Source organism: Helicoverpa armigera, chromosome 11 (assembly GCF_030705265.1).
Source record: "Helicoverpa armigera isolate CAAS_96S chromosome 11, ASM3070526v1, whole genome shotgun sequence".
Classification (NCBI taxonomy): domain Eukaryota; kingdom Metazoa; phylum Arthropoda; class Insecta; order Lepidoptera; family Noctuidae; genus Helicoverpa; species Helicoverpa armigera.
This window is the reverse complement of record NC_087130.1, coordinates 8,260,665-8,287,898: the sequence shown is the minus strand read 5'-3', so window position 1 is coordinate 8,287,898 and position 27,234 is coordinate 8,260,665. Positions and strand designations below refer to the sequence as shown.

Sequence of the window (27,234 nt, the reverse complement as noted above, 5' to 3'; positions counted from 1 at the left end):
TCCTGGTTCTGGCACTGCTCGCCGTACGTCGGTGCCGGCGGGTGCGTGGTCGGGAGCGCGAGTGGAGCTGGCGAGCCGGGTGTGGTCGTGCAGTGCAGTGCGTGCAGTGCCTCGGATGCGGTGAGCCGCGCCATGCGCCCCGCGGCCTGGTAGCGGCCGCGGCATGGCGCGCCGCGCCGCCCGCGCCCGCGCCTGCTGTTCACACACACCATGACCGACCTGCAGGCCACATTCGAGTTCTCCGTCGAACTTTACAAGTTCTACAATGTCGACCTCTTTCAGAGAGGGTGAGCGCACTTTCATATTACACCGTAGTGCTGCTAGAACCTTCGTGATAACGTCGATAACAACTGATAACGCGTCAATTGCACGCAAATTGGAACGATATAATTATGACCATAGGACAGTTCTAGATAAACTTGTATTGACTAAGTGACCACGAGAAATGCTTAATTAGAAGTATTTTTATATAAAAATTATGACTTGTGAAATTCACGGCTTTTCAATCGTACATAGCTGAACCTAGATCATCGTCATCAGCCCATAGTCAAGAGCCATCATATTACGTAGCCTAGTGATAACGTCCCCCTGACATTAGCTCAAGAGTAGGGCTGCCATCCGTCCGGGTTTCCCCGGATTTGTCCTCGTTTGGAGGCCGTCCGGGGGACGTCCGGGCGGGGTTTCAAAAAGTGTCCGGGGAAAACCCGGACATTTTTCTTACGAGTTGAATTACAAACAGACACACAGACTGCAGAAGTCGAAGTGTCCTAAAATTCAAAAATTTTCGCGCTCGCTTCGCTCGCGACTTCCTTTCTTGACACTATCTTTTTTACGTTTAGCTACTTTAATATCCCAATATTAAAAAAATGTTGCGCTCGCTTCGCTCTCGGTTTCTAAACTTTGCGAATTTTTTTTTATTATACAAGTTTAGGTGCTTTAGTGACCCAAAACTCAAAAATTTTCGCGCTCGCTACGTTCGCGGCGACTTCACTTTACGGTGGTTTGTATTTTTCAACATTTTTGTCTAACCTATCAAAAAGGTAGCGGCGGTTTAAAGTCCTATTACTAACAAGAAGGTAACTCCTAGTTTCCATATGAGCTTTCTTATTTATGACCTTCGAAATATTAAGTCATAATCTTTCAATACTAGGTACTACTTGAGCTAGATATGGCCCTGACTTTTCATGTAAGGAAGCACCTCATTGAATTTAAGTATATAATAGTAGTAATAGTATATTAAAAATTAGGTCTTGTTTGGTTAAAAAAAAATCGGACTCGTCCGGGGAAAAAATGCGATTTACGCCAAATGTCCGGGTTTTTTTTAATATTTGTCCGGGTTTGGCGAAATTCGAAATGGCAGCCCTACTCAAGAGTAACCCTCTGATTGAGACGTACGCAGACAGAGATTATTGGTACATTTTCTTTCACCGCATTACCCCAACTTTAGAGCGGGATAGTGCTATAATAAGATATATCGACGAAACTCTGAATTATGAAGATCGTCTACGACGTCAGTCTACTTATCTAAGAATTCGTATTACGCTGGCTGTAGAATTTGAAGGAGTGCTTAACAATAAGTAGAAATTATACTAATCTACAGATTTTGTATCCATGCGGTGCGTAAATCTAAGCAAATTGTTGTGAATAAGCCATTTTCTTTGAACCCTGAAAAAGTAAGCCAATTACCGTACGAGTATTCTCCTGTACTTGACATTGTTTCGTTCTAACACAGGTCACCTGAAAACTTTAATAAGCTGATTCTCATAAAAACCTTTCAACCATATGGCATTTATATAATTTCTCTTCGGAAAGCTTACTCGACGTGAATTTATAATGTGCAAATCGTAAAGTAATTAATATTACTATAATACAAACATAAATATTTAAATCATTAATCAGTTTATCAGAAAACCCCAAGCTAACGAGTAAATACCTAAATGATCATGACTGCATTTATAGTGATAGACTAAAATATGAAAATTACACACGTGTCAGTCACACGCCTTAGTGAAAACCGAAAAATAGTATTCGATTAATTGAGTCATTAAATTAAAATGATAGGTTCTGTTTACCACACAGACTTAACATAAAAATCAATCATATTTTTATTAATGGCGCCCAACATCGTCGATCGCAATCAATTTCGTTCTGAAATATGGAGAGACGAGTTTTTTTTAAATAAATTCGCACTCGTGTCCCGGGGCTGCCGCGCAATTATAATGATTGACGAGTGCAGAGTGCACGGGCCATCGTCGAAACCCCTTCAATTAATTACGCTAGACTGCAGAACAGACTGCCTTTTTAATTAGTACGAGTAATATCTGCGTTTAGCGTTCTTTCCCTGATTACTGGATTTTAATAGGACCTTGTTTACTTATTGGACTTATAGATTTGCAAAGATCGATAGCACCTACCGAAATGTTGGTTCATTGAAATCAAAACTTAATATTACAAAGCTGAAAGGTTTGTTTGTTTGCTTGAACGCAAAATCTCAGAACTGCTGGACTGATTTATGAATTATTTCAATTAATTGATAGCCCCTTTATCGACAAGAGTTACCTAACCTAATCAAAGCCTTTTATCCGCATATGGATACTTACTAGTCTGCTTCATCCAATGTTATACCAAAATTAGTTTTTTATTCGTGGCAACGTGAACTTTTCCGTCCTTATTGCTTTTCATTGCTCATTAATCAAATAATGAAATTCAGGTCAATTCATTAAATTGGTTGTTTTTTAAGCATCGTCATGTTTGAAGGCATGAATTTTTCTAACCGTTGCCTTTGAATATCTGTAGCTACTTCAGTGATCTTTAACATTATTAGCTTCTTCTTCTTAATCATAAAAGTATTTGATTACTAGTATTTTGAAATGGCTGGATATCTTCTCCTTTTTCATGACCTGAAAATTGTCATGTTCATGGAATTTCTTTGAAAAATTACGACAGCTGCATGATCCGTTGCGTGTTAACGGCAGCAGTTCCCAAAATTGTATCGTTGCGTGTTAGTATTGCGAAGTTGTAAATATTTTCACAATTCTTGAATTCAACCTAAATCTTGCTGCCTATTTACTTACTCTAAGAAATAAAAGAAAAGGCAATTTAAGCTTTATCAAAGTAGGGCCAATGTTTTCAAAAAATCAATTGGTTCCTAACAACCAGAAACGTTAAGGGCAGAATAAGATTTTAATAGTGCAATCAGTTCAGAAGTACCCATAAGGTTCTCAAAGAATCAATAGGTACTTAGATCTTGTAAGTAACTACCGTTATCGAACACGTAAATAATCTTAAAAGGTTTCCCTTTATGTAAACTATATACTTTATGTATACTTTGTCAATTATAAGATGGAAATAAGAACGGAAATTAATTAGAAAATTGAGAAGAAGAAGATTTTCACACAGATGAGATTTTGTCATGCTTATACGCTCGATTTTTACGCGACACGTTATGAGTGGCTAAAAAGCTGTCGAACGTTTTCAGGTCACTCGTACAATGCCCGCGGAAGAACCGAGCGGAAAATCCTCGTGTGTGAATGCCCTTTGTTTAAGATTTTATTTATTTTCCTATTTTTTTAATGTTAATATGACGCAAAAAGGCGAAAACTAGAGGTACGTTCAAAATGAACTAACTACAGTTGCAGATATTTTGTTTTTCAGGCAGAAACACGTGAAATGTTGAGTTTGTTAAACTCCAAGCTTATAAGTAATGCATTTGGCAACGAGTAAGATAATGTTTAGGTACATCAAAACTGTACATTCCTAAAGCAAACGAAAGCGACTGAAATATGAATGTTCGCCACTATAAAAACAGAGTGCATTTTATGAATTAAAATCATTCACAGTTGATCTATTTAGACTCGGTAGGTGCCTACATATTTCTTTTATTTTTAGATTGTTTATTTTCAATTCTATTTTTGTCTTTGATGTTAATTATAATGAAACTGTTGCTACTTTCTTTAGAACTTTGAGGGCTTACCAGGAATGGTAATACGAGGGGCGCTAGCTTGATTTGACGTTTGTTCATCCCTTATGCCGTTTTGAGGGTGTAATTTCTATAATTTAATGTTTACAGCGACTTTCGTCACAAACACATCATTAGCATCACAAGTTTGTTTTTTATTAGATACTTTTAATGAAATATGAAAGTAGCGTTCATTTTGAGTTTTAAACTTTAAAAAGGCTATTAAATATACTTAATGCTTCCTTTTTTTCCTAAAAATGAATGATGTTAAAATAAATAAAATGTAAATAAGGACAATGGTGCTTCATACGAAAGATCAGAACTAACACTCGGCAACATTTTGTTACAAGGTCGTTTTGTCTAAAATTAAATGTTTTTAATCAGCTTTTACCGAACCTACAATGTTTACGCCCGTGGCCGTTTGTTTTACTACACAACTCGTATACATTGGTACATAAACACTAATAAAACTCACGAAGTTTGATAGTTACTTCATACCAGTACACCTATTGTTTATTCGAACGATAGAAAAAGGCTTATGTTTAACTGATCACCAGATATAGTAACAAACAGCAGACAAAAATAGTAAATGATCACCAAAATGAAACTCGCATTTTAATGTAAAACTATCACCAAAGTTTTAACACTTTGCTATCCTATTTAAGTGAAATTACTCCAAAATAAATCATGCGTAAGCCAAAAATAGTAAATGATCACCAAAATTAAACCACCATTTTAAAGTAAGATTATAACCAAAATTTTTAAATTCTGCTATCCTATTTAAGCAAAATGAGTCCAAAAAAATCATTGTTATCCCAAAAGTAGTAAATGATCACCAAAAGTAGTAAATGATCATCAAAAAAGTTTTTACATCTTGCTATCCTGTTTAAGTAAACTGACTCCAAAAAAATAAGTTCGGCCTGATAAAATAAATGTAATAACATTATGGGGACCCTTTTTCTGCACCAGCGTGGAAAATTGTCTATTGCATGCCTCTAAACAGTGCGATAAGAGTGTATTGAGAAACACATTCTTCTTCTTCTTTCTCCTGCCCTGTTCCCAATTTTACTTGGCGTCGGCGCAATATGTCATTTTCTTCCATTTTCCCCTGTCACTCGTCATACTGACACTCACGCATGCATTGCAAGCCGGACACATAACTTAATATGGCATCATAATACTTTATTTGGTAATAAGCCTACATTTTATGGCAATCACAGTGACTTATTTAGGCAAAAATAATACATTAATTTGGTCGTCAAGAGTTGGTGATCATTTACTAAATTTGGTGGTCGAATACAATTTAAAGTGAAGTCGTGACTAAAATAGCTGGTACTATTACATTTTTAGACTTTATTTTTCTGGTGTTCAGTAGATATTTCTGGTTGCAAAACTTAGGGTATCAAAGCATTTTATGGTGGTCATTATATTTGTTCCCATAGAAAAATATACAGTTCTACAATATACTGGCCAGTCTCGATACATCAGGTCAGTCAGATCATTGAACCTCCTTTAGTTATCATAATACTTCTGGTTGATCTTGAGGAAAAGTCTCTTAATCTTTTCATGAACAATATCAACACAAGTCATCCAAAATTGATGTGCAAATGATATACTTCGAAACCTCTAATCACTTATTGTACCACAATAAACTGAGTACATAATGACTACAAAAAATAAATATATCAGAGACAACTAGGTACATAAATACAGATTGTCTTTGCATTGATAATATAATTAATAGACACCTTACTCTTTGATTTGAATGACGAAAATTATTAGCATTTAGTAAGAACACAGAACACTTGAGATAAAATGCAAAGAATACAAGTTAAGTATGCTTTCATCGCATAACTAAGGAAACAGAGCTGAAACAGAAGCAGTTCTAACTATAATTTAATCTGTTTAGTTCAATGAAATATGTATTTAATAAGTCGCAAAACACTTTACGAGTAGCACATAAAAGAGAAGTATTTTATGTTTTAAAATTGCAAATGACACGACTCCTACGCATCGCGTACGTTTTGTGACCCAGTTCTATTTGCGGCGCGTTCATCCCAAGTGCTTGCCGCAGATAAATAATATCGCGACTATTAGCAATTTGACACTCCTTTTACATGTAACATGCTTTGAAAAAAACTTTTCCGGGAAATGGAAATAGCACTGTTCCATTTTTGTACAATTCTCCATGTTCAAAACTATTCATACTTACACCGTTTTGCAAATAAAATCCAGTTTAGTAAGTAGATAATGATCAATGTTAGTATTCTTCTTCCTCCTGCCCTGTTAGTGCAATCCATGAAAAAAGCTCGTGAATTACTTGAATTCCTTGAAAAAAGTGGTTAGAGAAAGCCCTTTTCAAACTCCCACAAACCTCAGCCCCGATATTTTGAATCCAATTACATTTCAGTTAATCCTACATTGAACTGTCCAACTACTACAAACTAACAAAACTAAAATTTCAACTTCCGAAATTCAAAATTAGAAATTAAACGCTTCCATTAACACCCGGAAAATTAGTAGGTAACTACTGGAAACTATGAGAACTGTGTCTACACTGTGTTATACCTAAAACTGCACACACTGCAAACTAAACAGTCGGTCGACAGCTTACGAGATGGTTAGCATTTTTTTAAGAACACCTTGATTCCAGACAAAGTTCGATCAGTCTGATACCGGACAAATAACTGATCCATGTAATGTGCGCCCTACTATCGTACATTCATATTGATTTATGAACCCAAACAGACTATCGGCCGACTAAAAGTTTGCAGTATGCACTCTAAATGCCAGAAGTGAACTGAAACTCACATTTTATGCTGCAAACAAGTGCATAACCTAATAAACTCATTACGCTCCTCTATATTTAATTACTGAATAACGAGCTTTGAACGCGTTACCGTACTTTCGTATTTTATTTCGTTTTAATAAAGTGTTACGTCACTTCTGAGGTTTGTCAAATGACTTTTAACACTTAAGGATGTGGCACATTACAGCAGCACCGCAGCAGCACGGCTCCACACCAGCATTTAAGTTGTTATTCAATTTAGAGCATTAAATCGTGTATATTATAATATATTTCGTAATGTCAATATGAAAAAGCCAACGGCGAGCAGTCAGCGTGCTTACCGCTTCCACACAACTCGACTCGCCGTCCGCGTGCTGCAAGCGAGCGGTCCTCATGCGTACAGCGCGCCGACGGCGTGCTAATTGCGCGCCGACTCCGAGCCGGCAGCGAAACAACGTCATTACGTCGTGTTCAATCATAACATCAATCATAATCGTCTTAAAATAATATTGAGTTTGCGGTGACAGCAAGCTTACACCTCGCGGCCGGCGCGCGGCCGGCGCGCGGCCGGCGCGCCGACGGCGAGCGGACGGCGCGCCGCCGGCGAGCGGACAGCGCGTGGTTGGCGCGCTGGCAGCTAGCCGTAGTCTTAATTCGAGGCGACGCCGTGCTGCAGCCGTGCTGTTGCCGTGCTGCTATAATGTGCCACAAGCTTTATTGACATAATGTTGACAAAACGTTTTTAATTTTAACAATCCATGTGTGAAAACGAACTGTGATAGAACTAGTAAACATGTCAAATTCTGTATACAGTGATGGAAAAAATCTTAGGGAAACTTAGTTCAATCTATGCTACAGATCGGCTAGCCTGTCTCTAAAAAAAAATGGCTATGCGACACTTTCTCGTATAGGGTAGCAGCCAAGTCGCAGCATACTCGGAGCGCGGGCTGTTTCGCGTGATTGTGACGCATATTCATTCCCTTCTATTTGTATATTTGCAGTTACTGCATTTTATATATGTTGAGTATTTATAAATAATGTGAATTAATGATCAGATGTAAGGATAAGTACAATTCGCTATTGGCTTATGAAAAAAACTTTCATTCATGAAAACATGCTTTCTTTCAGTTACACGTCTACTAAACTTGGTAGTTGGTAGTTGACTTTGACCAAAGGCAATGCATCGATCATTTAGCTACATTATTCATTGATACACCGATTGTTATTTCATTAGTTTTCTTCATGAAGGCTATGTTTGTTTCTGCTATTGTTTTCAAGGATAAGTAGGCGTAAGTTAGTTTAGTCCAGTGTTTAACAGCGATATTATTTTTATTAAGCTGAACTTAAGATTAAAGTATTTTGAGCTCATTTCTAGCAAGTTCAATGAACTTTCAGAGGAGATTGATAATTTGTTTAACTGAATCCCACTGATGAGCTTGACACTTTTCCATATTTTTTACATGGCTAATATCAATTAGGTACCTACCAGTCCTTTCATATAACTTCAAAGCATTAATTACAAAAATAATGGAATAAGTAGGTACGACAAATAAGAACAACCCTTTTTATTTCCCTAATTCATACTTAATTCCCAATTACGTACTCCTTCATTAATCATTAGTCACTGTAAACATTTTATTTAAAAAAGTGTTACAAGTTCGTGAATACAGAAGCACAGTCTATTTCTCTTTTAAAGGTCATAGGGTGGGGCTGTCTAGCGGTGACTCCTGCAAATTGATTCGGGTAGAACCGTCGCGACAGGTGTAAATGAATTGGGGTGTAAAAAGTACCCGACGTTGAAATACCATGTGTAGGAAAAGTTCCGACGGCGACCAATTGCGTTGGTCATTTTGTGAGGAGAATTGTCGCTAATTCGTTATCTGAGTGAATGTTTGTTGATTTGCTGGTATTGATTAGGTATCTTAACTGTTTTCTACTTTACTCTTTATTATCAAAATCATTTGACTGTATTTATTTACAGAAATACTGTTTGTTTTTCCTGTTAACTTTTTTTCAGTTTCTGCAAGGATTACATTGTTTAAATAACTCCCATATGTACATACATAGACGGATACCTAAAGGCAAAACCTTCTTTTGGGCTCAATAACCGCAATTCTGTCTTGACAGCTCTGACAGACTTGTCCCACACTTGCATCATTGACATTAGCCGATTTCCATGACCACAACCCTATGCCTATGAATCAGAGAAACGAAAACTGTCTTAATCTTGGATTAATAAAGGACAATTACATTAAGAACATTTACAAGCTACGCATACACTCATAATAAATACAGAGTGGTTACACGAACAACTCTTAATACTTCCAGCACAAACTCCCATGGTTAAGCTACTCGTGTTCCGCTCACGTTGAAGTTACTTATGTACAGAACTACTTAGGCAGATTGCAGGCTCGTGTCTACTAACCACACCTCTCTTTGTTTTACTATTCACATTTTCTGACATGATACTCGACTTGTATTTTGCGGAGAATATTCGAAAGTGTAAAGTTCCTTTAAAATGTTCGTTACTATTTGTAAGTGACAGAAATTCTCTAATCTGGCTTGTTCAATGTGGATCTAGAGTGATAATCTATGTTTCATTTTCGACACAGATTAAAAACTCATAAGGTATTGATGTTTGAACACGTTTGAAAACATATTGATGTTTCTAATTAAGTTGATAGATATTAGCTGATAAGTACAATCAATGAGGTCACCAACACAGCCTTACTCAAACAATACAACTTATCCATACCTACTTATAAAACCACATAACATGTAAAGGTCTTTCCTCTTCAAACCCTTACAAAAAAAAATCCTCTTCAAAATAAGGTCAAGCCCTTATATTAAAGGTAGTAAAGCATAAGTCGTTGTACTAAAAACCGACGTAAAGTTAACTGCTACCTTTGCGGCCTGGCCGTAATGAACCGTGATGGCCGCAATGAACTTAACATAATAAGGTTGGATTAACCTCTCTATACCTTTAGACCCATGGCGAAAAAGTAAAGGTGAAAAATTACTTTGTATTATATTTATGACGGCGTGATTTGATGGTTCTTGGCTATGATGTAGGGATTAAGCGTTTTAGAGTTTGCATGCAAAAATGTCCCAAGCAAAAATACAAACCGAAATGGGAAGCTTCTCTTTTTTTATGAATTCGGTCAAATAGAGAGCCTATACCTATTTGTAACGTTAGACATTGAAATACATACCTACATATAAACGACTGTAAATCACAGATTTATATGGCGCGAGGTATATGTAGTGTCTTTCTTCTACCTACTTCTACGTCTTTAAGTTGTTATTGGATTCCAGGATGTCAGGGCAGTTTTATAATTTGAACTATACCGTTACCCATTACTTAATCTCACAATCTCTGTTATTATGTCCTCAGACTATACCAAGTGCGCGTGGGCCTTCGCGTATCTCCGAAGGTCCCGGTACACATTGAAGCGTCAGTGTCAAGCGGCAATGGCGCCGCCCGCACCGGCCGACCAGCCGCCAACGCGTCGCTCATCGGTGGCCTGGCTGCGTCTCGAGCCTTCCAGATCATGTACCGCAATGAGGAGGTCACTCTACGGGACATCGTGCATTTTAGAGCTCATCTCTTAGGTAAGGAAGGATTTATTTTCATTTGGCTTGTCGCAATCCTATAGTAAGTAAATCTGTCAACACGGACATCCCGAGACGCTCCTATGTGTTGCACGCACATTGTAAAAAGTGATAATTAACTAAAAAAAATTGAACCCCTGTTAAGAGAATTTAATATCCGATTAATAAGCATAAAGACAAATCCTACTAGCAAAGAGTATTTGTTTAAAGAGTCAGGAACTTGACCTTCTTAAGAACCTCAATAAAAATTGAATAAACCTAAAGCAGCAGCAACACCTGAAAAAGCCACTTGATAAGGTCTCTATAACTTGTTTCTTTATTTTAGAACTCTACGGGATAAAATCTAATTGTTCCACATTTCGTAATGACAAGCATTTGGAACTCGTTACTTTCGTTCTTTTAATAGCAGTTCGCTTGAGCCGATTGTTTGCCAAGAATACATTTTGTGCTCTTTGTTCAGTGGACAGTCGGAGTCTCAAGGAGTCGCTGGAGAGGGCAGAATGGAGTCTTGGAGTGGAGCTGTGGTGCAGCGAGGGTGCGCAGTCCAGCACCCTGGCTCCCGTGTCCTGTCGGGTGCTGAAGCTGCACTTCCAGCCTGCACAAGGCCTCCACTACCACCTGCCCGTTCTATTCGACTACTTCCACCTGTCATCAGTGTCCATCACCATCCATGCGAGCCTTGTTGCTTTACATCAGCCTTATATCAAGTAAGTATTTATGAGTGTCACAAGTTTTGTTAGTCTAGAATAAGGTATCTATGTGTAAACTGCCCATCAACATCCAGATCACGTTACATATAACAAAGCCGAATCAAAAATGAAATGCAATTTGTGAATCGTGGTTTAAAATGATTTTTTTTGTCTTCTGCTAAACTAAAATATGAATGTTACACACTTATTGAAGTTTATTATCACATAAATATATTTCATACAAACAATTCAGAACAAAAGTCGCGTACATTTCGACTCCAATGTTCTCCAGTATCAGATCACAATCACACATTTATTTACGAGACGGTGAAAAGTGTAATATTTTAAATCATCGACTACCGTAGTTCATGGCCCGCCTGAGACTTTACTCAGAGCTATAAATTGCAGTTACTCAACAGATAACATCTCGTTCGTTTCACACTTCCAAACTATATTTTGTAAAACCAGAATTATTATCGACAACTTTGACAATGGGGCCAGCGATGAAATCGGGAAAATAAATAAATCTGCTTCCCAATATATTTTGGCACGGATATGTGAATAATTTTTATAAGTAGGACCTATTGTATGATAAATAACGCCTTATCAATAAATACTAACATCATTGTTATCTTTTATGTCTGTTCGTCACACAAGGAAAAGTATCATGCATTATGTGCAAAGCTGGTGAGTAACTATTAGATATTAGGTCACTAGCAACAATTTCACCTTTATTGACACTCATCAAAAAATCATCTTATGTAATAAGACTCATGAGTAACTAATCTGTCTTGCCAAAAGAAAATACAAAGGATCTCTGTTTTATTAATTTTATTTTGAATAAGTGCTTTAATAATATTTTTAGTACTCCTCGCTCAAGTAAACAGTGGGGCAAATTGATGAAGAGTGCTGGATCCAACTTCAACACTTCTGGGAGCTTCGAGAATGTACTCTTTGGCTCCACCGGCAAGTGCGCCGGAGGCAACTCTAGCAAGATCGCGCATGCTCGGTAAGATCTGAAACTAGCTGTATTATTGATACTCCTATTGTTTCAACCTGCTAATAAAAAATCGGTAAAAAAACTTTTAAGTTAAACGGTTTTATCTTATGTGCACTGAAAACTAGAAAATAAAAAAATAAATACTTACCTGTCAACCTACGTAGGTGGTCCCGGTCATATTAAACTAAAATAAAAACGTGGGGCCCCTGTGAAATCCTACCTATGGCAAAGCATATCTTTATACTTTGGTAGATCATGAGCTCGGCGTTCGCTGGTGAAGCCGCTACGGCTGATTATTGATTGTCAAAATCTCCAGTTACGATTATAGTAAGTCGATGCAATCCACACCTATTATACCTCTAGAAGAAAGTACTACAGCAATAGTTAATGGGCCCCACGTTTTTATTTTAGTTTAATATGACCGGGACCACCTACGTAGGTTGACAGGTAAGTAACTATTTTTTTATTTTCTAGTTTTCAGTGCACATAAGATAAAACCGTTTAACTTAAAAGTTTTTTTACCGATTTTTTATTTTCTAGTTTTTAGTATTTAATGAAAATGCCTACCGAATATTCCTCATTCTATCTAATTCATTTAGTGCATCATTATTACACGGTCTCTTACCTGACAATTTATTACAATCTAATTCCTCAATACATAGCCCTTCCAGATACTTTTTTTTTAACAACCTTAGGCCTTATATGTACCAGGGCCGCGGTAACTCTTTCGAACAATCTCGCAGCCCAGGCAGGCCTTGGCCCTGTTGGGCCCCGCTGGAGTTACTGACAGTTTTCTCCTTGTGAAGCCCTTTCATTTGATACCCATATTGGTGGGATTGATAAAAAATTGTTATCAGCCATTTGGTAGAGGCCGCCATCTTGGATTTCAATTTTGCATAGTAAATTGTATTCTACTTGTTGAGACCTTTCATTTGATACCCATGTTGATGGGATTGATAAAAAATTGTTATCCGCCATTTTGTAGCGGCCGCCATCTTGGATTTCATTTTTTATAGTATATTGTATTCTGCTTGTTGAGCCCTTTCATTTGATACCCATATTGATGGGATTGATAAAACCTACGTTATCCGCCATCTTAGATTTCAATTTTGCATAGTAAATTGTATTCTACTTGTTGAGACCTTTCATTTGATACCCATGTTGATGGGATTTATAAAACCCAAGTTATCCGCCATTTTGTAGAGGCCGCCATATTGGATTTTAATTTTATATAGTACATTGTATTCTACTGGTTGAGAACTTTCATTTGATACCCATATTGATGGGATTGATAAAACCTACGTTATCCGCCATTTTGTAGCGGTCGCCATCTTGGATTTAAATTTTTTATAGTATATTGTATTCTGCTTGTTGAGCCCTTTCATTTGATACCCATATTGATGGGATTGATAAAATCTACGTTATCCGCCATTTTGTGCCGGCGGCCATATTGGATTTACAGCCAATTTGATATTACTATATTGTATTGTCATCGGAATTAAAGGTGTATACAAAATTTCAGATTAATCGGTTGGCAGGAAGAGGGTGAAATTTGAATTACTAAATTTGACCCAAGAATGAATAAAACAAACGGGGTGAGGTAAATAAAACCGTTTAAAAAAATGGTCGAAAAACAAACATGTATGTTATTGTCAATGCAGCTTCTTTCTTTGTTTTTGGTAGCAAAAGGAATAAAACTGATTTAAATAAAACATGGCCTGTTTACGTATACATCGTGGGTTAAAATGCCGATTGTGATTATTTTGTTTATTAATACATCATCTTTTGGAAAAAAATAACCTGCCTCCTTTACCGCTTTTCAGGCAAGTCCACGCAGAAGTATGCGGGATCCTGCTAGGGTCTCTGGAAGGGCTACAAAGTGCTCTAGCTATATGTGGCTCTCCAGGCATCCTGCTTACTCCTGAGGAGTCATCGTCCAACTCCGTCGTTGGAGAAGTCGCGCAAAGAATAAAGGACCTTAGCGACTTTGGGAAGGTTAGTCAGAATTATAAATACCTAACACGTTCATGAAACTTGAAACACACGCTATCGTTCGCGGCCAAGGTCTGCGGCTATTGATTAAAAAGCTGGTGTTACCTAACCTCATGTAAACGATGCACTCTTTTAACCCTACACGTATCGTTTTGTTAGTCGTACTCTTTTGCTTTAAAGTATTCCACCTGCATCACTAATGATCCTACCATAAAGCATGTTCTTAAACTTAACTTTTTAGTCGCTGCTGCCACTTTCAAATTTCCTATACCTATCTGAATTCATTTTTGAACTTTTTCCATTCATGAAATTCGAACGCTTGTGACTGAAAGAGTGCTCAACACATTTTTCTGCTTGGTTTTTCTGATATCACACGATTTTTTCCAATTTTCCGGCCAATATAAAAAGGCTATGTTATACGTAATTTCGAGATCTAAAGACGTGTTTGTAATCTCCACAGACATTCCAGAAGTCAGAATGCGGCGAGGAGGAGGAGTGGGCGATGAGCGCGGCGCACGACATCGCGCGGCTGTGCGCCGAGGTGACGCTGCGCTGGCGCGCCTTCCTGCACCACACCTCCGACCGCCCGCACGTGCACCACGCGCTCGCCGCCAGGCATCATGCGCTACGGTAATCATCATCATCATCATACTCCGAGCCTTTTCCCAACTATGTTGGGGTCGGCTTCCAATCTAACCGGATTCAGCTGAGTACCAGTGCTTTACAAGAAGCGACTGCCTATCTGACCTCCTCAACCCAGTTACCCGGGCAATCATCGTTATGGAATATGTGTATATAAAAACATCTTGAGGAAGCCTGGACTATTAAGTCTGAAATCACCAACCCACATTGAGCAAGCGTGGTGATTGACGCTCAATCCTTCTTCAAGTGAGGAGGCCTGTGCCCAGCAGTGGGATGATAAAAAAGGCTGTGACGATTATTGACTTCTATGGAGACCACTGGTCAAGCATGCAGTCCAGCTATCTAAATATTGCTATAAACCTTGCATCATGATGAAAACTGTCCATAAAGCGGGATTATTGCATGAAGATTTATAAAACATGGCCTGTTTACGTATACATCGTGGGTTAAAATGCCGATTGTGATTATTTTGTTTATTAATACATCATCTTTTGGAAAAAAATAACCTGCCTCCTTTACCGCTTTTCAGGCAAGTCCACGCAGAAGTATGCGGGATCCTGCTAGGGTCTCTGGAAGGGCTGTACATACATACATCGGTTGCAGTTATTTCAACGCAAGATACAAACAATATTTAACCAGTGGTAGCTTGCATTGTGTCTGCGTTGATAAGAAGCCTCATTTATCAACTAGCCATCAATCGTACGCAGCTGGAAAAAAAGGGATAAGAATTTTCTTCTGTTTAGGACCCAACTTTATAAAGACCCTCTCTACTTAGTACAATATTATATTCTATCATTATATCTTTCCAGCATCAAGCGTTTCTCCGAATGCTTCTTCGTGCTGGACAACCCTCGGCACTCGCTGGCGGGGTGCTACGACAGCAACTACCAGTCGTACCAGAGCGTCGGCGAGGTGGCGCGAAGGTCTCGCTACTTGGCGCTGCTGCCGCCGCTGCCGGTACACTGCATCGCGTTGGATGGAGACCCGCATATCATGCCTATTATATTTGAAGACAGGTGGGTTTTGGAGACTTGAACAATATACCTCTAGTTTTATAAATATAGATCATAATCGATACACATATGTAGGTGCTTAAGATTAAATGGTGTTAACAAGGTACACAGTCACATCTAGTGTGAATTTACTATTATTATTATTTCAGATATCAAGACACAGCAGAATTTGCGCGACGGCGATCATTCCTGAATTCAAGTGCGAGTAAATCTGGAAGCGGTAAGTACTCCTATAACAGGCAGCAACTTATTTAACAGATATTGTAACTAATCTCTATATGTTTTTTGCAGATCCATTCCTCTGTTCGGAGCCTCTTGGAGACGACTGTGCTTGTAGTGTTAGTTCTCTCATGGACTCCAGAAGACCTTCATCCGAAGCATCCAGAGTTACTCTCACACTGCCCAAAACCATCATGGACGTTCTTGAACCGCAATTCAACGCACCTAAATCCAGTTCTAGTGTCGTGCAAGCAACTCTGACTTTGGCTCCCCAGAAATCAGCCCGCGGATCACCCAAACGAGCTTTAGTGAAACAAAATGTAGTTGAACTACCAAAAGCACATAACAAACAACTCGAGCTTACTGGAAGAAATAGGTACATTGTGCAAAACAATCAAATTAGCGAGATTCAACTCCCACCGAACAATGCATTCGCCTCATGCCCGATACAACAAGGACAGCAAATGTCTCGATACTCCGCATCAACTCTGCTTGATATGAATTCGGCAAAAAGTGCTTCAAACGTTTCGCGTCTAGGAAAAGAGCAATCAGAGCCAGGACTAGAAGTGTTTCGACAAAAACATGAGATCACTAGCGGAGTGAGTACTCTACCCGCTAGGCACAGCAAATCTCTAGATCAGTTGAGGGTATCGCAGATGACACCGCTCAACACTGCTCAAACATTGACAAAGACTGTGCGAAATGGTTCTAATGCTTCTGTCAACTACCCAAAACCATATCTACCGCCGCAACAAGTAAAGCCAACAACATTGCCTAGAAGCGTTACTACTAGTGCTTATCCAACGAATACAACGACTAGATGCAGTTCCAAAGGAGATGACTATAGAAGAAATATAAGTGAATTTAGAGAAAAATACAAAAATCCTTGTATTAAAAACGTTGGGCATGGAGTGAACAATGAAGTGTTCCATAATGTAGGATACAATTACGACGGTGGAATGAAATCTAATCCTAACCAAGTGTACGGCTATACTTTCGGTAATCAGGGTAATCTGCAAGTAAACAATGTTATTCGTAATCCGTTAGAATTTCAAAGAGGCTACAGTGTAAATTTACCCCGTCCTATGTTGCCTCCACGTAATTCTTACCCACCGGTTAGTGGTAAAAATCAAGTGACTGATCAAAATAACTTAGTTTCTAATAAGCACGTACATAGATCTAATTCTACGCATGTGTTTCATCAAAAAAATGTGGAAAATCAACAAATTGACATTGAAGCTGCACGTAATCAACTCAGGCATGAGCTGAATTATTATCTGCAAAAGGGTGACTGGAGTTACGATTTCAATACAGGAAGTTTAATCCAAAACTATCAAAAGAAATCGAGTAAAAGTAGTGACGACAGTGGATTTGTTATGACTTTAGATAGAAGCAGCGATGGAACATCAAAATCAACGTATTCAAAGACTCCTCCGTCTACCCCTCATTCAACAATGCCATCTGTGAGGCATAAGAAAAGCAGATCCAAAGAATCTAAACTAAATCAAAGTGGGAAAGAAAATACTAAAATGAACTCGAGTAGAGATTCATTGAGCAGTCATCATTCCATTAAATCACGAGATAGTAAATCAGACCGGCATACATCAAAGTCTGAACGTAGTACTCCAAAATCGGACCGCGCAACACCACGTTCTGGCAAGTCTACGCCCAAGTCCGGTGGATTTACTCCAAAGTCAGGTCTGGCTACACCTAAATCTGGTCGAGCGACTCCGAAATCCGGTGCGACAACGCCAAAAAGTGGTAGGTCGAGTGGCAAACCAGAGAAACGTACGAAACACAAACCATCAGAGAAGATGACTCAACTGATGTCAGAAGCTGCATCATCATCAAGCAACGAAAGTATACCTTTTGAGTTGAGAAGATTAGAGTCTTCTACGAGTGTTCCGTACAGTCTTGACCATGGTCCAGAATTGTTACGACACTGCAGAAGTGCTGCATCAGTCTTAGACGAACCTAACATGAACAATACATTTGGATCTGAATCTTTGCCTAATTTAGCTCCACCACCAGCTTTTGAGTCACCGCCTCTTGATATAGCGGACAAAGACTTCAAAATACTACCTCCTAAAAACTTCTTGAATAAAGAAGAAAAACGACGTAGAAGCACATCGACGTCTAGTCTGAGTGAACAAAGTGGCTGGGTATCTAGTGGACGCAGTTCGGGGCCCTCTTCTCCAGATAATGCAAGTTGTCAATTAAACCAGAATTTCGCCGCTGGAAAACCAGCTGCACCTAAACCTACTGGTACAACAAATAAAAACTACGAAGGACCAACCGATCCTCGTAAAACCGATGGTGAACCTATCAGTGACTTTAAACGAACAGTTCTTAATGGAGAGCAGTTACGAGAACGACTCTTAAAGTTAGCTGTCAAGGTAGCCCAGAATACTTCCAATGAGAAGATAGAATGCTGTGATAAGGAAGTGTGTGAAGAATGCACCATATGTAGTGACTCCATATGCACCGATAGCCAATGCGAATATAATAAACTAATGCACAGTAATGGTATAGACGCGGGATGCAACTCAGATACTTGTACGGCAAGCTGCTTCCAACAAATGGCTGAAGTTACTGCAGTGAAAGGAAATCAAAGGCATAATTCTTTCAGTGCTGTCCAAGGAAAGACGTATAGTTCATCTTCTAAAAGTCTAAATGAAGGCACGGTGAAAAAGTCACAAACAATTAGTGACAATCTACATCCTTACATAAGGAAAGAAATGCCCCAAAAGCCACAACCGACACCTGCGAAGTCTCAATCACTAGACAAAAGTAAATTAAAAGACAGAATACAGTATACTGAAAAGTTAATCGCGGCTGAGATACGAAGTCTGACGGTGGATCGATCCTGTGTCAAACCTTCAAGCCATAAGAAAGGTTCATCGCAAAAATACTCTAACAAAGCTAAATCTGAAATTGATTTAGCCCACTTTGTTGGCGACAATGACTATGAGCATTTACCTCCACCACAACAATTTAGAGACGCTCCACCCCCACCAGATGAATTTAAGGTAAATAAGTAACATCCATCGAATAAAATAATCGCTAAAAAGCTTCTCAATATCATATTAATGAGCTTGTATATTATAGGATCCTCCAACTAAATCACCGAAGTTGAGTAGACAGAGCAGCAAATCGTCTACTCCTTCGAAGACGCCTCGGAAGCAGCAACAACAGACGTCTTCCCTTCAGTTAGATAACCCATTATACCATGTGTGCGAAGGTAAGTATCACTGTGACTCTTGGTATCGTTAAACAAAGCTTCTGCTACTAACACATCGCTTGGCTTAAACAGGTATAATGGAGAGGCGCAAGTTGAGGCCGCATCAGTCGGTCAATTCGGGCAGTGCGCCCTCTGGTGGTACGCTTAATAAAAGTCAGAGCACTGGGGAGCTGGCCAGCAGAAACGATACTGGTAATGCTTTTTACTGATAAAACTACATAACTACATATATATTCTTCATTGTTATATTAAATAATCTTAGTATATAAAAACGGTCTAGAATCAAGAAGCAAAGCTAACTTATTTTCTACATTTACAGAACAAAGAGAAAGCAATCTCATCAGTATATTCGGCTTGGCGGAATCTGAAAGGTTATTCGTGAAATGCAGAGAAGAGTTCAGGCAAAGTGTCAAATATCCGGGAGCCATTTACTCTGACTTCCCGCCTGTTGAGAATTCGCTGCCCTACTTCCATATCAGTGACGAATATAGGATGTTTAATCCTGAAGGTAAGAAATTTTGTGAAATAAGTGCAGAACGTTCTTAGTTAGATGCATTCTGATTCATGTTTAAAGGCATACTGCAAACCATAGCTAAGGGTGATTTCAGACTAACGTCTTTTTCGACATACCTACACGGACGTATTGACATACGTGACACGTGACACATTTTAATGTGTTCATACGTACAAGATCACGCTTACACGAACTGGCCAGGGTTGCACATAGTTAATAGTAGTGATAGACGCGCATGGTCTGAATCCTCTCTCAAAAGAAACAATGAAATCAATACCCTTGCAAATAATTTCAGGGCTCCACCTTATCATCTGCGTTCACGGCCTAGACGGCAACGCGGCCGATCTCCGCCTGGTGAAGACTTACCTGGAACTGGGTCTGCCTGGGGCAAGGCTAGACTTCCTCATGTCCGAGAGGAACCAGGGCGACACTTTCTCTGACTTCGACACCATGACGGATAGGTAAGTAAGTGATAGGTAGTAAATTATTAAGTAACTGTTTTATAATAATAATTTGACAAAGCTTCAACAGCTGAGGTGATTAATTTATTTAAATTACATAGGAAGAAACTGGTTCGACCTTCTAGCGACTGATTTTAATATTTATTTGCAAAAACTTTAAGTACTTATTTATAAACATTGAGTGTTGGATTCGACTTATCTACTTGTGCCAACATAATTAGCCGTTTTATTATAGAACTGCCCGAGCATATCTGTTCTCATACAGAGAAACATTTATTATTTTCCGCTCAACTAATCTAAAAAAACACTACATGTTTATACGCATGTATTTACAGGCTCGTGCAAGAGATTCTTACCCACATTCAGAATTCGAGTGACCCAGCTCGGATAAGCTTCGTGGGCCACTCTCTGGGCACCATCATCATCCGCTCAGCCCTCGCGAGGCCACAGATGAAGCCCTACTTAGGGAAACTTCATACCTTCCTCTCGTTAAGTGGACCTCATCTTGGGACGCTGTATAACTCTAGCGGATTAGTTAATGCTGGTAAGTTTTTTGATGATTTACTGTAGCTGTTTTATAAACTTCTCCTATTCCAAATCTGTCCGAAGAATATTCCATATACCAAGCCTTATTTTTCTTTAGTTTTTCGATCCTTGGCAGAAGACCATTTTTTTTATAAAATCGAAGGGAAATTAAGTATGCGTTGGTTTTGATAATATGCTTGGATGTTCGTTACAACATGCCATTTTTTATGTTAACTACAAACCGTTTTTCTCATTTATCATTATAATTTCCAGGCATGTGGTTCATGCAGAAATGGAAGAAGTCGGGTTCGTTACTGCAGCTGTCTCTCCGCGACGCGTCGGACCCTCGGCGTTCGTTCCTGTACCGTCTGAGCGAGAGGAGCCAACTGCACCAGTTCAAACATATCCTCCTATGTGGGTCCGGGCAGGACCGATATGTTCCTCTGCATTCAGCGAGGTTGGAGCTCTGTAAAGCTGCTGCTAAGGATACCTCCCTGTTGGGACAAGCTTACAGAGAAATGGTAGGTCATCTTAATCATATCTCTGCGATTCGGGACAAGGCCCTAAATTCGGTAAAAAATAAGCTTTATAATGCTGCTGCAAAGGCTAAAGAGAGATAGTTGGTATTTGATGTTCATTTGACTTTTATAATATGACGGCTATCTCAAGCAGTGTCCTGTCCAGGGCTTTTAAATAAAAATTATAAACGATGATATAATCAAACACTATTTTAATAAATTAGGTAATTCTTTTTCATATATTCCCTGACACTGGCACCTTATCAATGTCGTGTTATCGGGGAGGTCCGTGACGCTGACCTTATTTCCTTTCATAAAAAATGTTTGTGTCATAGACCACACACTGTTATGATTTGTAGGCAAAATAATGCTTATGTGTAACAATATATGCCTACTTTTCTTTGAAGTGTATTTTCATTATTTAGTTAGAATCTTGTAAATTCTCGATACCATATTTAGTTACAGTTTCTCTATGTTAACAAATCCCGAAAATGGCCGCAACCTTAAAACTAATGCCACGTTCAGCTGGCGTATTTTTTTGTTCGGGTTTTCCACGTTACCCATCGCGAACGGCAAAAATCTTTCGCTTTATTTTACACAAGTTTCATTTCGCTAAAAACCCGAACAGATTATCAGCCAGTGTGAAAGAACAGAGTTTAAGCTGCCAAGAACCTGATTCTCCTAGCGTATAGCAAGGGGACAGTCACCAGGATGATTATGTCTTATACCCCATCGCTTACATACTTTTCTATCATCTTCCAGGTGCACAACATGGTATCACCGCTAGCGGCTCGTGCATCCTCAGTGTCGGTAGTGCGGTACGACGTGCAGCACGCGTTACCGCACACCGCCAGCGCGCTAGTGGGCCGCGCCGCGCACATCGCCGCGCTCGACTCCGATCTATTCATCGAGAAGTTTCTACTGGTTTCCGCGCTCAAATACTTCCGATAAAACTGATTTGAAATTACTTAAGTTAGGTTCATACAATTTGGTACAGCTCCCTTCAGATAAGTCAGTGTCCCTCTATACCTACCAGCTCTCGTCACAGCGCTGAACTCCGATCAAGTCAACGAAAAGTTTCTACTCTTTTACGCGCTCAAATACTTCACATAAAGCATTTGTCTTAGAGTTTTGAAAGTGTGAAGGGGGATTCAGATTACAAGAAAGAAATGACTCGCATATATTAAGTCTCGAACGCTAAATGTAACAAAAGGACCGCGTATACACTCCTAAAGATGAGCTTATTGCACGTACACAACGCTAGTCAGAAACCGCTCTAGCAGTCCGCTGGAACTGGAAGGAGTGTTTCTTATGCTGTTCAAAAGCTGCTTATCAATCACTCCCCATTAATTCAAGGAAAACAAATGCTGCTACAGCCAATAATGAACAAAGCAACCTTGGACTAGTATGACGCATACTAGCCCAGGGCCACAGCCGTTCCTATTCCCTATCCTGAGTTTTAAGTGCTGCACGTGTTCACTTACGTAATATCCCATTAATTCCAAGGTCAAATTAAAAAAAAATACAGTAAGCTAACAGATCGAAATTCAAAATATCCATTTAACCTCGAAAAGGAACCAGTTACGAGTAGAATTCTTGGAACTAAAAAAATATATTGTAGCGGAGGACACAAACATAAATAGAAGGTCACACGCTACTCTAATTAATATTGTTATACTAATAACAAGAAACGATTATGAGAACAACAGATAGATAGAGGGAATCTGTAATTTGAACTTTTTCATGACCAAAATTGTTTTGAACATTTCGATCTGAAAGCTTACACAGAAACTTCTTTACTAGAACACGAGCTTTCAATAAAGCACGAGGAGTATTCTAATAACTATGATTCTACAAAGTATTCCACACGGCATCCACATATGTCCCCCAACAAGCTTGTTTATTACGAAACCATAGTTACCTTCCTCTACTTTATATACAGAGATCGGATACCAAAACACTCTGGGACAATTGAGGATTTTTTTGAGCGGCTAGTAGAATTGGAGTCTTGATTATATCAATGAAAATGGAATGAAAATCTCCCCTCTTTTTAAAATCCTTCTCTAACAGTCTTCCCAATATGTGTTATGTCATGTTATGTGTTCCATCTATGTGTTAATTTGCTTATTAGAGACAGAAGTTTGACAGTATTTGTATGCTAACGTCGAAATTATATCTTTAGTAAGCAAAATAAAGGATAGATTGTATGTTGAAAATGGCTGTTAGTCTCTAAACCCGAATGACTCGTATTTTCCACCGTCAATTGACTTGTACAAATGCACACAGCTTCTCAAGATCTTAAGATTAAGACATTTTGTATAAAAATGAGACTATTTCATCGATTAAATTTAAATATTATGTCTCAATAAGAGTAAATGGAGATTGAACATTAGATAAGTAAACTTGTAAAGTTATTTTACTGCACCTCTTTTCTGCTGTCTTATAATTGTGACCATACCTACCTAATCAATGAGTGAATTCAATTTAATTATATCTTTATTATCTGTACCTATAAGTCCATATTCAGTTGTCACGTCGCATTTTATTGTATCGCATTTGTTTGGCATTTACCTAAATCTATCTAGAAACATGTATGTATTACTGTCAAATAAATATCCAGGCAACCAACTTTTCTTCAAATTAAAAAAGTCTGTTGAATAACGTTACCTAATTTTATTTATACAGTAACCATACAAAGTGTCCATACATTTCCTTGCAAATGACGTATGTAATTCAATACATCTCTCGACTTCAAATGTTTTCAGTAACATTTCCCGGATTTTCTGAAACTTTTATCTATCCAATATGTACCTACTTTCGCAGAGTTGCTTCACACTTTGATGAAGTTTTACTAAAAAAATGTAAACTGATCTTCTGCTGCTTAACTACTATATCAAATATGTCATGATGCAACTCTGTACCCTAATTATCGTATGTTTTCTAGAACCATGAGTATCAGTAGGCACTACAGGATTATCGAAATTATGAATAGACTTGGTGACAGCGTGATAATTCGATTAGAATCCTAAAAGTAGAGTGATTTATGAACTATGTTGAGGGTAACTGCAATCAACAATTTTAATAACTTAAGTAGGTTTTAAGATGGATCTTTACACCAATTAATTAAGACTATAATTTTAGCGACTGTAGATAATTTAGGTAGATGTTATTTGTATTATTGTTGTCTATGAACGGTATCATTCTCTAGCAACAATTGTCTGCTGTGAACGTAACACGCACTCATTTTAAGATTTTTTGTCTGAGCCTATGAAATGTAACTACAGGTTTTACAAAAAATAATATAATTCAGAAAATTTTGTCAAAATACAGTCGTCGACTATCATAACAACCACTGTTGGCGTTTTGTTATCTATCATCCTTGTTTAATCAAGGAATTATGAAAAACACATGACTCACGACGGCTATCGTACATCCACAGCAGCCAAATGTCAAGTTTAAATAACTCTTTTGTTTTTCCTCCACTTCTTGAAGACCCGTTAAGGTACGAAAAATCTAAGCACTTTACTATAAATCTATTGTAAATATGGGTCTGATCGTGTGTATGTTTCATATTGAACCTTATTTACTTCTAATTACAATATACGTGAAATCAATTAGGTAATGCTGCACAAAAGTCATAAGGATTTAATTGTAATTAAGATAATATCAGAGTTTTATCGGTCATCACTACCGAGTTTATGTTTCGTCGTGCCGGCCAACAGCCAGCCCGTAGCCTTAAACTTAACATAAAAAAAAAGATATAAACTAATCGTTAGATGAAAGTTGTAAATTTTTAACGAATGTTAGACTGATATTTAAAAAAATATACGGACTCAGACATTTTATATTATGTAATTAAGTTTGTAGAATTTACTTTATTTAGTAGTGAACATTATTTGATAAAGAAAACATAACTAATCTCGCTCTGTCCACTTCTCTGAATTAATCTGTAGGTAACGTTTTATACAGGGCTTCGATAAATTGATTTATAAAATAATTAAATATATTGTACTACTGACATAGTAATACCTCATTATTGCTCTCGAGCACGCTTGGAGTAACACAAAGTATCAGTTTCTATGGAATTGATGTCACTAGGTGGTGTCCAGTTAGGACAATGGCAATTAAAATCAGAGAATAATGATCATTTCTGAATCTAATGCTCTATTAAAATTTGTCTAAAATGGTCCCAACACTTTGAAATGTAATATAGAATGATATCGTTTCAAATGCGCACCCGACTATGTAGTTCGTGACAACGCTGACTTTAAATATCTATTAGGTATCCCTCACGATTGTCTATTACTTATTCTAACAGCGCTTTTACAATAGCGGATTTTCCGCTCGGAAAAACCTAATCGCTCGGTTCGATAACAAACAATTGACAACTTCTATAGTGACAGATGACATTTTACTCTTCGAATATGTTGAGTATGCGCTCGGTTTTTCTACGCGCGAGAAATCCTCTAGTGTGACAGCGCTATGTAGACATTTTCGGTACCTACTTTCCGACAGTTTTCACGAATGCTATCAACCCATATCTTTGTAAACGAGTTCCATTGAAACTGCGGCCTTTGTTATTTATGAGCCCTTCATTTAAACGCAAAGATTATAAAATACTTATCTAGGAGTGTATTTAAAGATGGGAGGAATTTTGTAAATATTATAGAAATGAATTTTATTTGTAAATCGTATGTTTAATGGCAATGTGTCGATGTTATACACTTATGATAATAAACAAATAATGCCTGAAAACTTCATTGTTTTCTTTTTTGCTACCCTTTAATTTATTAGGTCCCTAAAAATGACATCTTAGCCTGTTGTCGGCTAGAGCGACTATTGTCATAATAAGGAGGTCAACCAGTTGTGTAGGATATATTATATTGCACAATCATTTGCGCAGACTGGTGCACTCCCTATTCCTTCGCTCTCACAGCCCAATAGGAAGGAAAGCCAACACGACCGGTTCACGGGTTTATCAATCACCATCTTCCAGACTCCGATCTGCTTTGTGAAAGTTTTCTAATCCACAAAGCATAGAGGCCCAACCTGGGAATCGCACCCGAGACCTCGGGCACAGCAGGAGCACTATGCTACAACCTAATCCAATGAGGCTTTACAATTATAATAAATACAGAAGAACTTATCACAATTTATTTACATAGTAACTAAATGAAACCTTGACCAAACCTTGAAATTGAAAACTCTTATCCTTGATGCTTGTATACCAATAGGTAATTGTCCCAATGTGGCCGTACATTTCGCATTGATACTGGCTTACGTCACGCAAATGTCCCATAAGTTTAGGTAAGTTTACCCTTAGGCTAGGTAGGAACACACCCTAAAAAACGGCCAAGGGTGTGTCGAACTCGGCCACAAAGGCCTCAGTACCATTTTGTCTATAAAATAGCCAAATGATCACTTAGTTTTTGGGATTTGGGATCCCTTGAGATATTAGGTAATTATTGTATTCTCATATAGGTCATTATTTACCTTTAAATTAAGTAGGAAAATAAACAAGGAATCTCGTTTCTACAATGTGTCCCGGGGATAAGTGACCGCCCGAAATTTTTTGAATATTTGTACAAAATTAAGGATAATTTCCTTTATATTTGGGACTTACCGCCTTTGGTTTTTTTTTAATGATTTTTAGTAAATACTGTGACGTGCTGCAGTTTTTTTAAGATATTTCCTAAGTTTTTACATATTTTTAAATTCTTTTTTCTTTATTGACTAGCCGACATCATAGTTTATCCATTAAAATTATCAAACATAACAAAAATGTAATAAAACATTTATTAGAAAAAAAAGAAAATAAAAATTCAAAGAAAATAACGCCTTTTTTTCAGTTTTTCCAAAATAAGTTCAATAAATGCCCCCTTAATATCACTTTCTTTTAATTTATTAATAAACTACATGATATTTCCTACAATAGCTCAGAACAATGTTTGCTGCTATTTCAAACAAATGCAAAAATACAGTCAGTTGAAATTGACTCCTACTCGGTAAAAAAAGAGCAAAGCCTGTTATTAACAGGCCTGACAATAAAATTATTTTAATGA

At 38.0% G+C, this 27,234-nt stretch overlaps 1 protein-coding gene across 5 annotated transcripts; it reads left to right on the top strand.

Moving 5' to 3' along the window:
- LOC110378394 (protein FAM135A) lies at positions 1 to 25,927 on the top strand. Of its 5 annotated transcripts, none has more exons than XM_064037059.1 (17): positions 3 to 287; positions 10,141 to 10,358; positions 10,819 to 11,065; positions 11,705 to 11,734; positions 11,913 to 12,056; positions 13,871 to 14,042; positions 14,500 to 14,669; positions 15,491 to 15,697; positions 15,844 to 15,914; positions 15,986 to 18,942; positions 19,046 to 19,154; positions 19,227 to 19,346; positions 19,474 to 19,662; positions 19,964 to 20,129; positions 20,465 to 20,673; positions 20,928 to 21,175; positions 21,935 to 25,927. In XM_064037059.1, the coding sequence occupies exons 1-17, from the start codon at positions 211 to 213 to the stop codon at positions 22,121 to 22,123; spliced, it is 5,523 nt and encodes a 1,840-aa protein (XP_063893129.1). In that variant the 5' UTR covers positions 3 to 210; the 3' UTR covers positions 22,124 to 25,927. The 5 variants fall into 5 exon arrangements, with proteins under 5 accessions (XP_063893132.1, XP_063893131.1, XP_063893129.1 ...); XM_021337627.3 differs by having other exon boundaries at positions 19,022 to 19,154; XM_064037062.1 differs by lacking the exon at positions 19,227 to 19,346 and having other exon boundaries at positions 1 to 287.
- Positions 25,928 to 27,234: the final 1,307 nt, after the last annotated feature.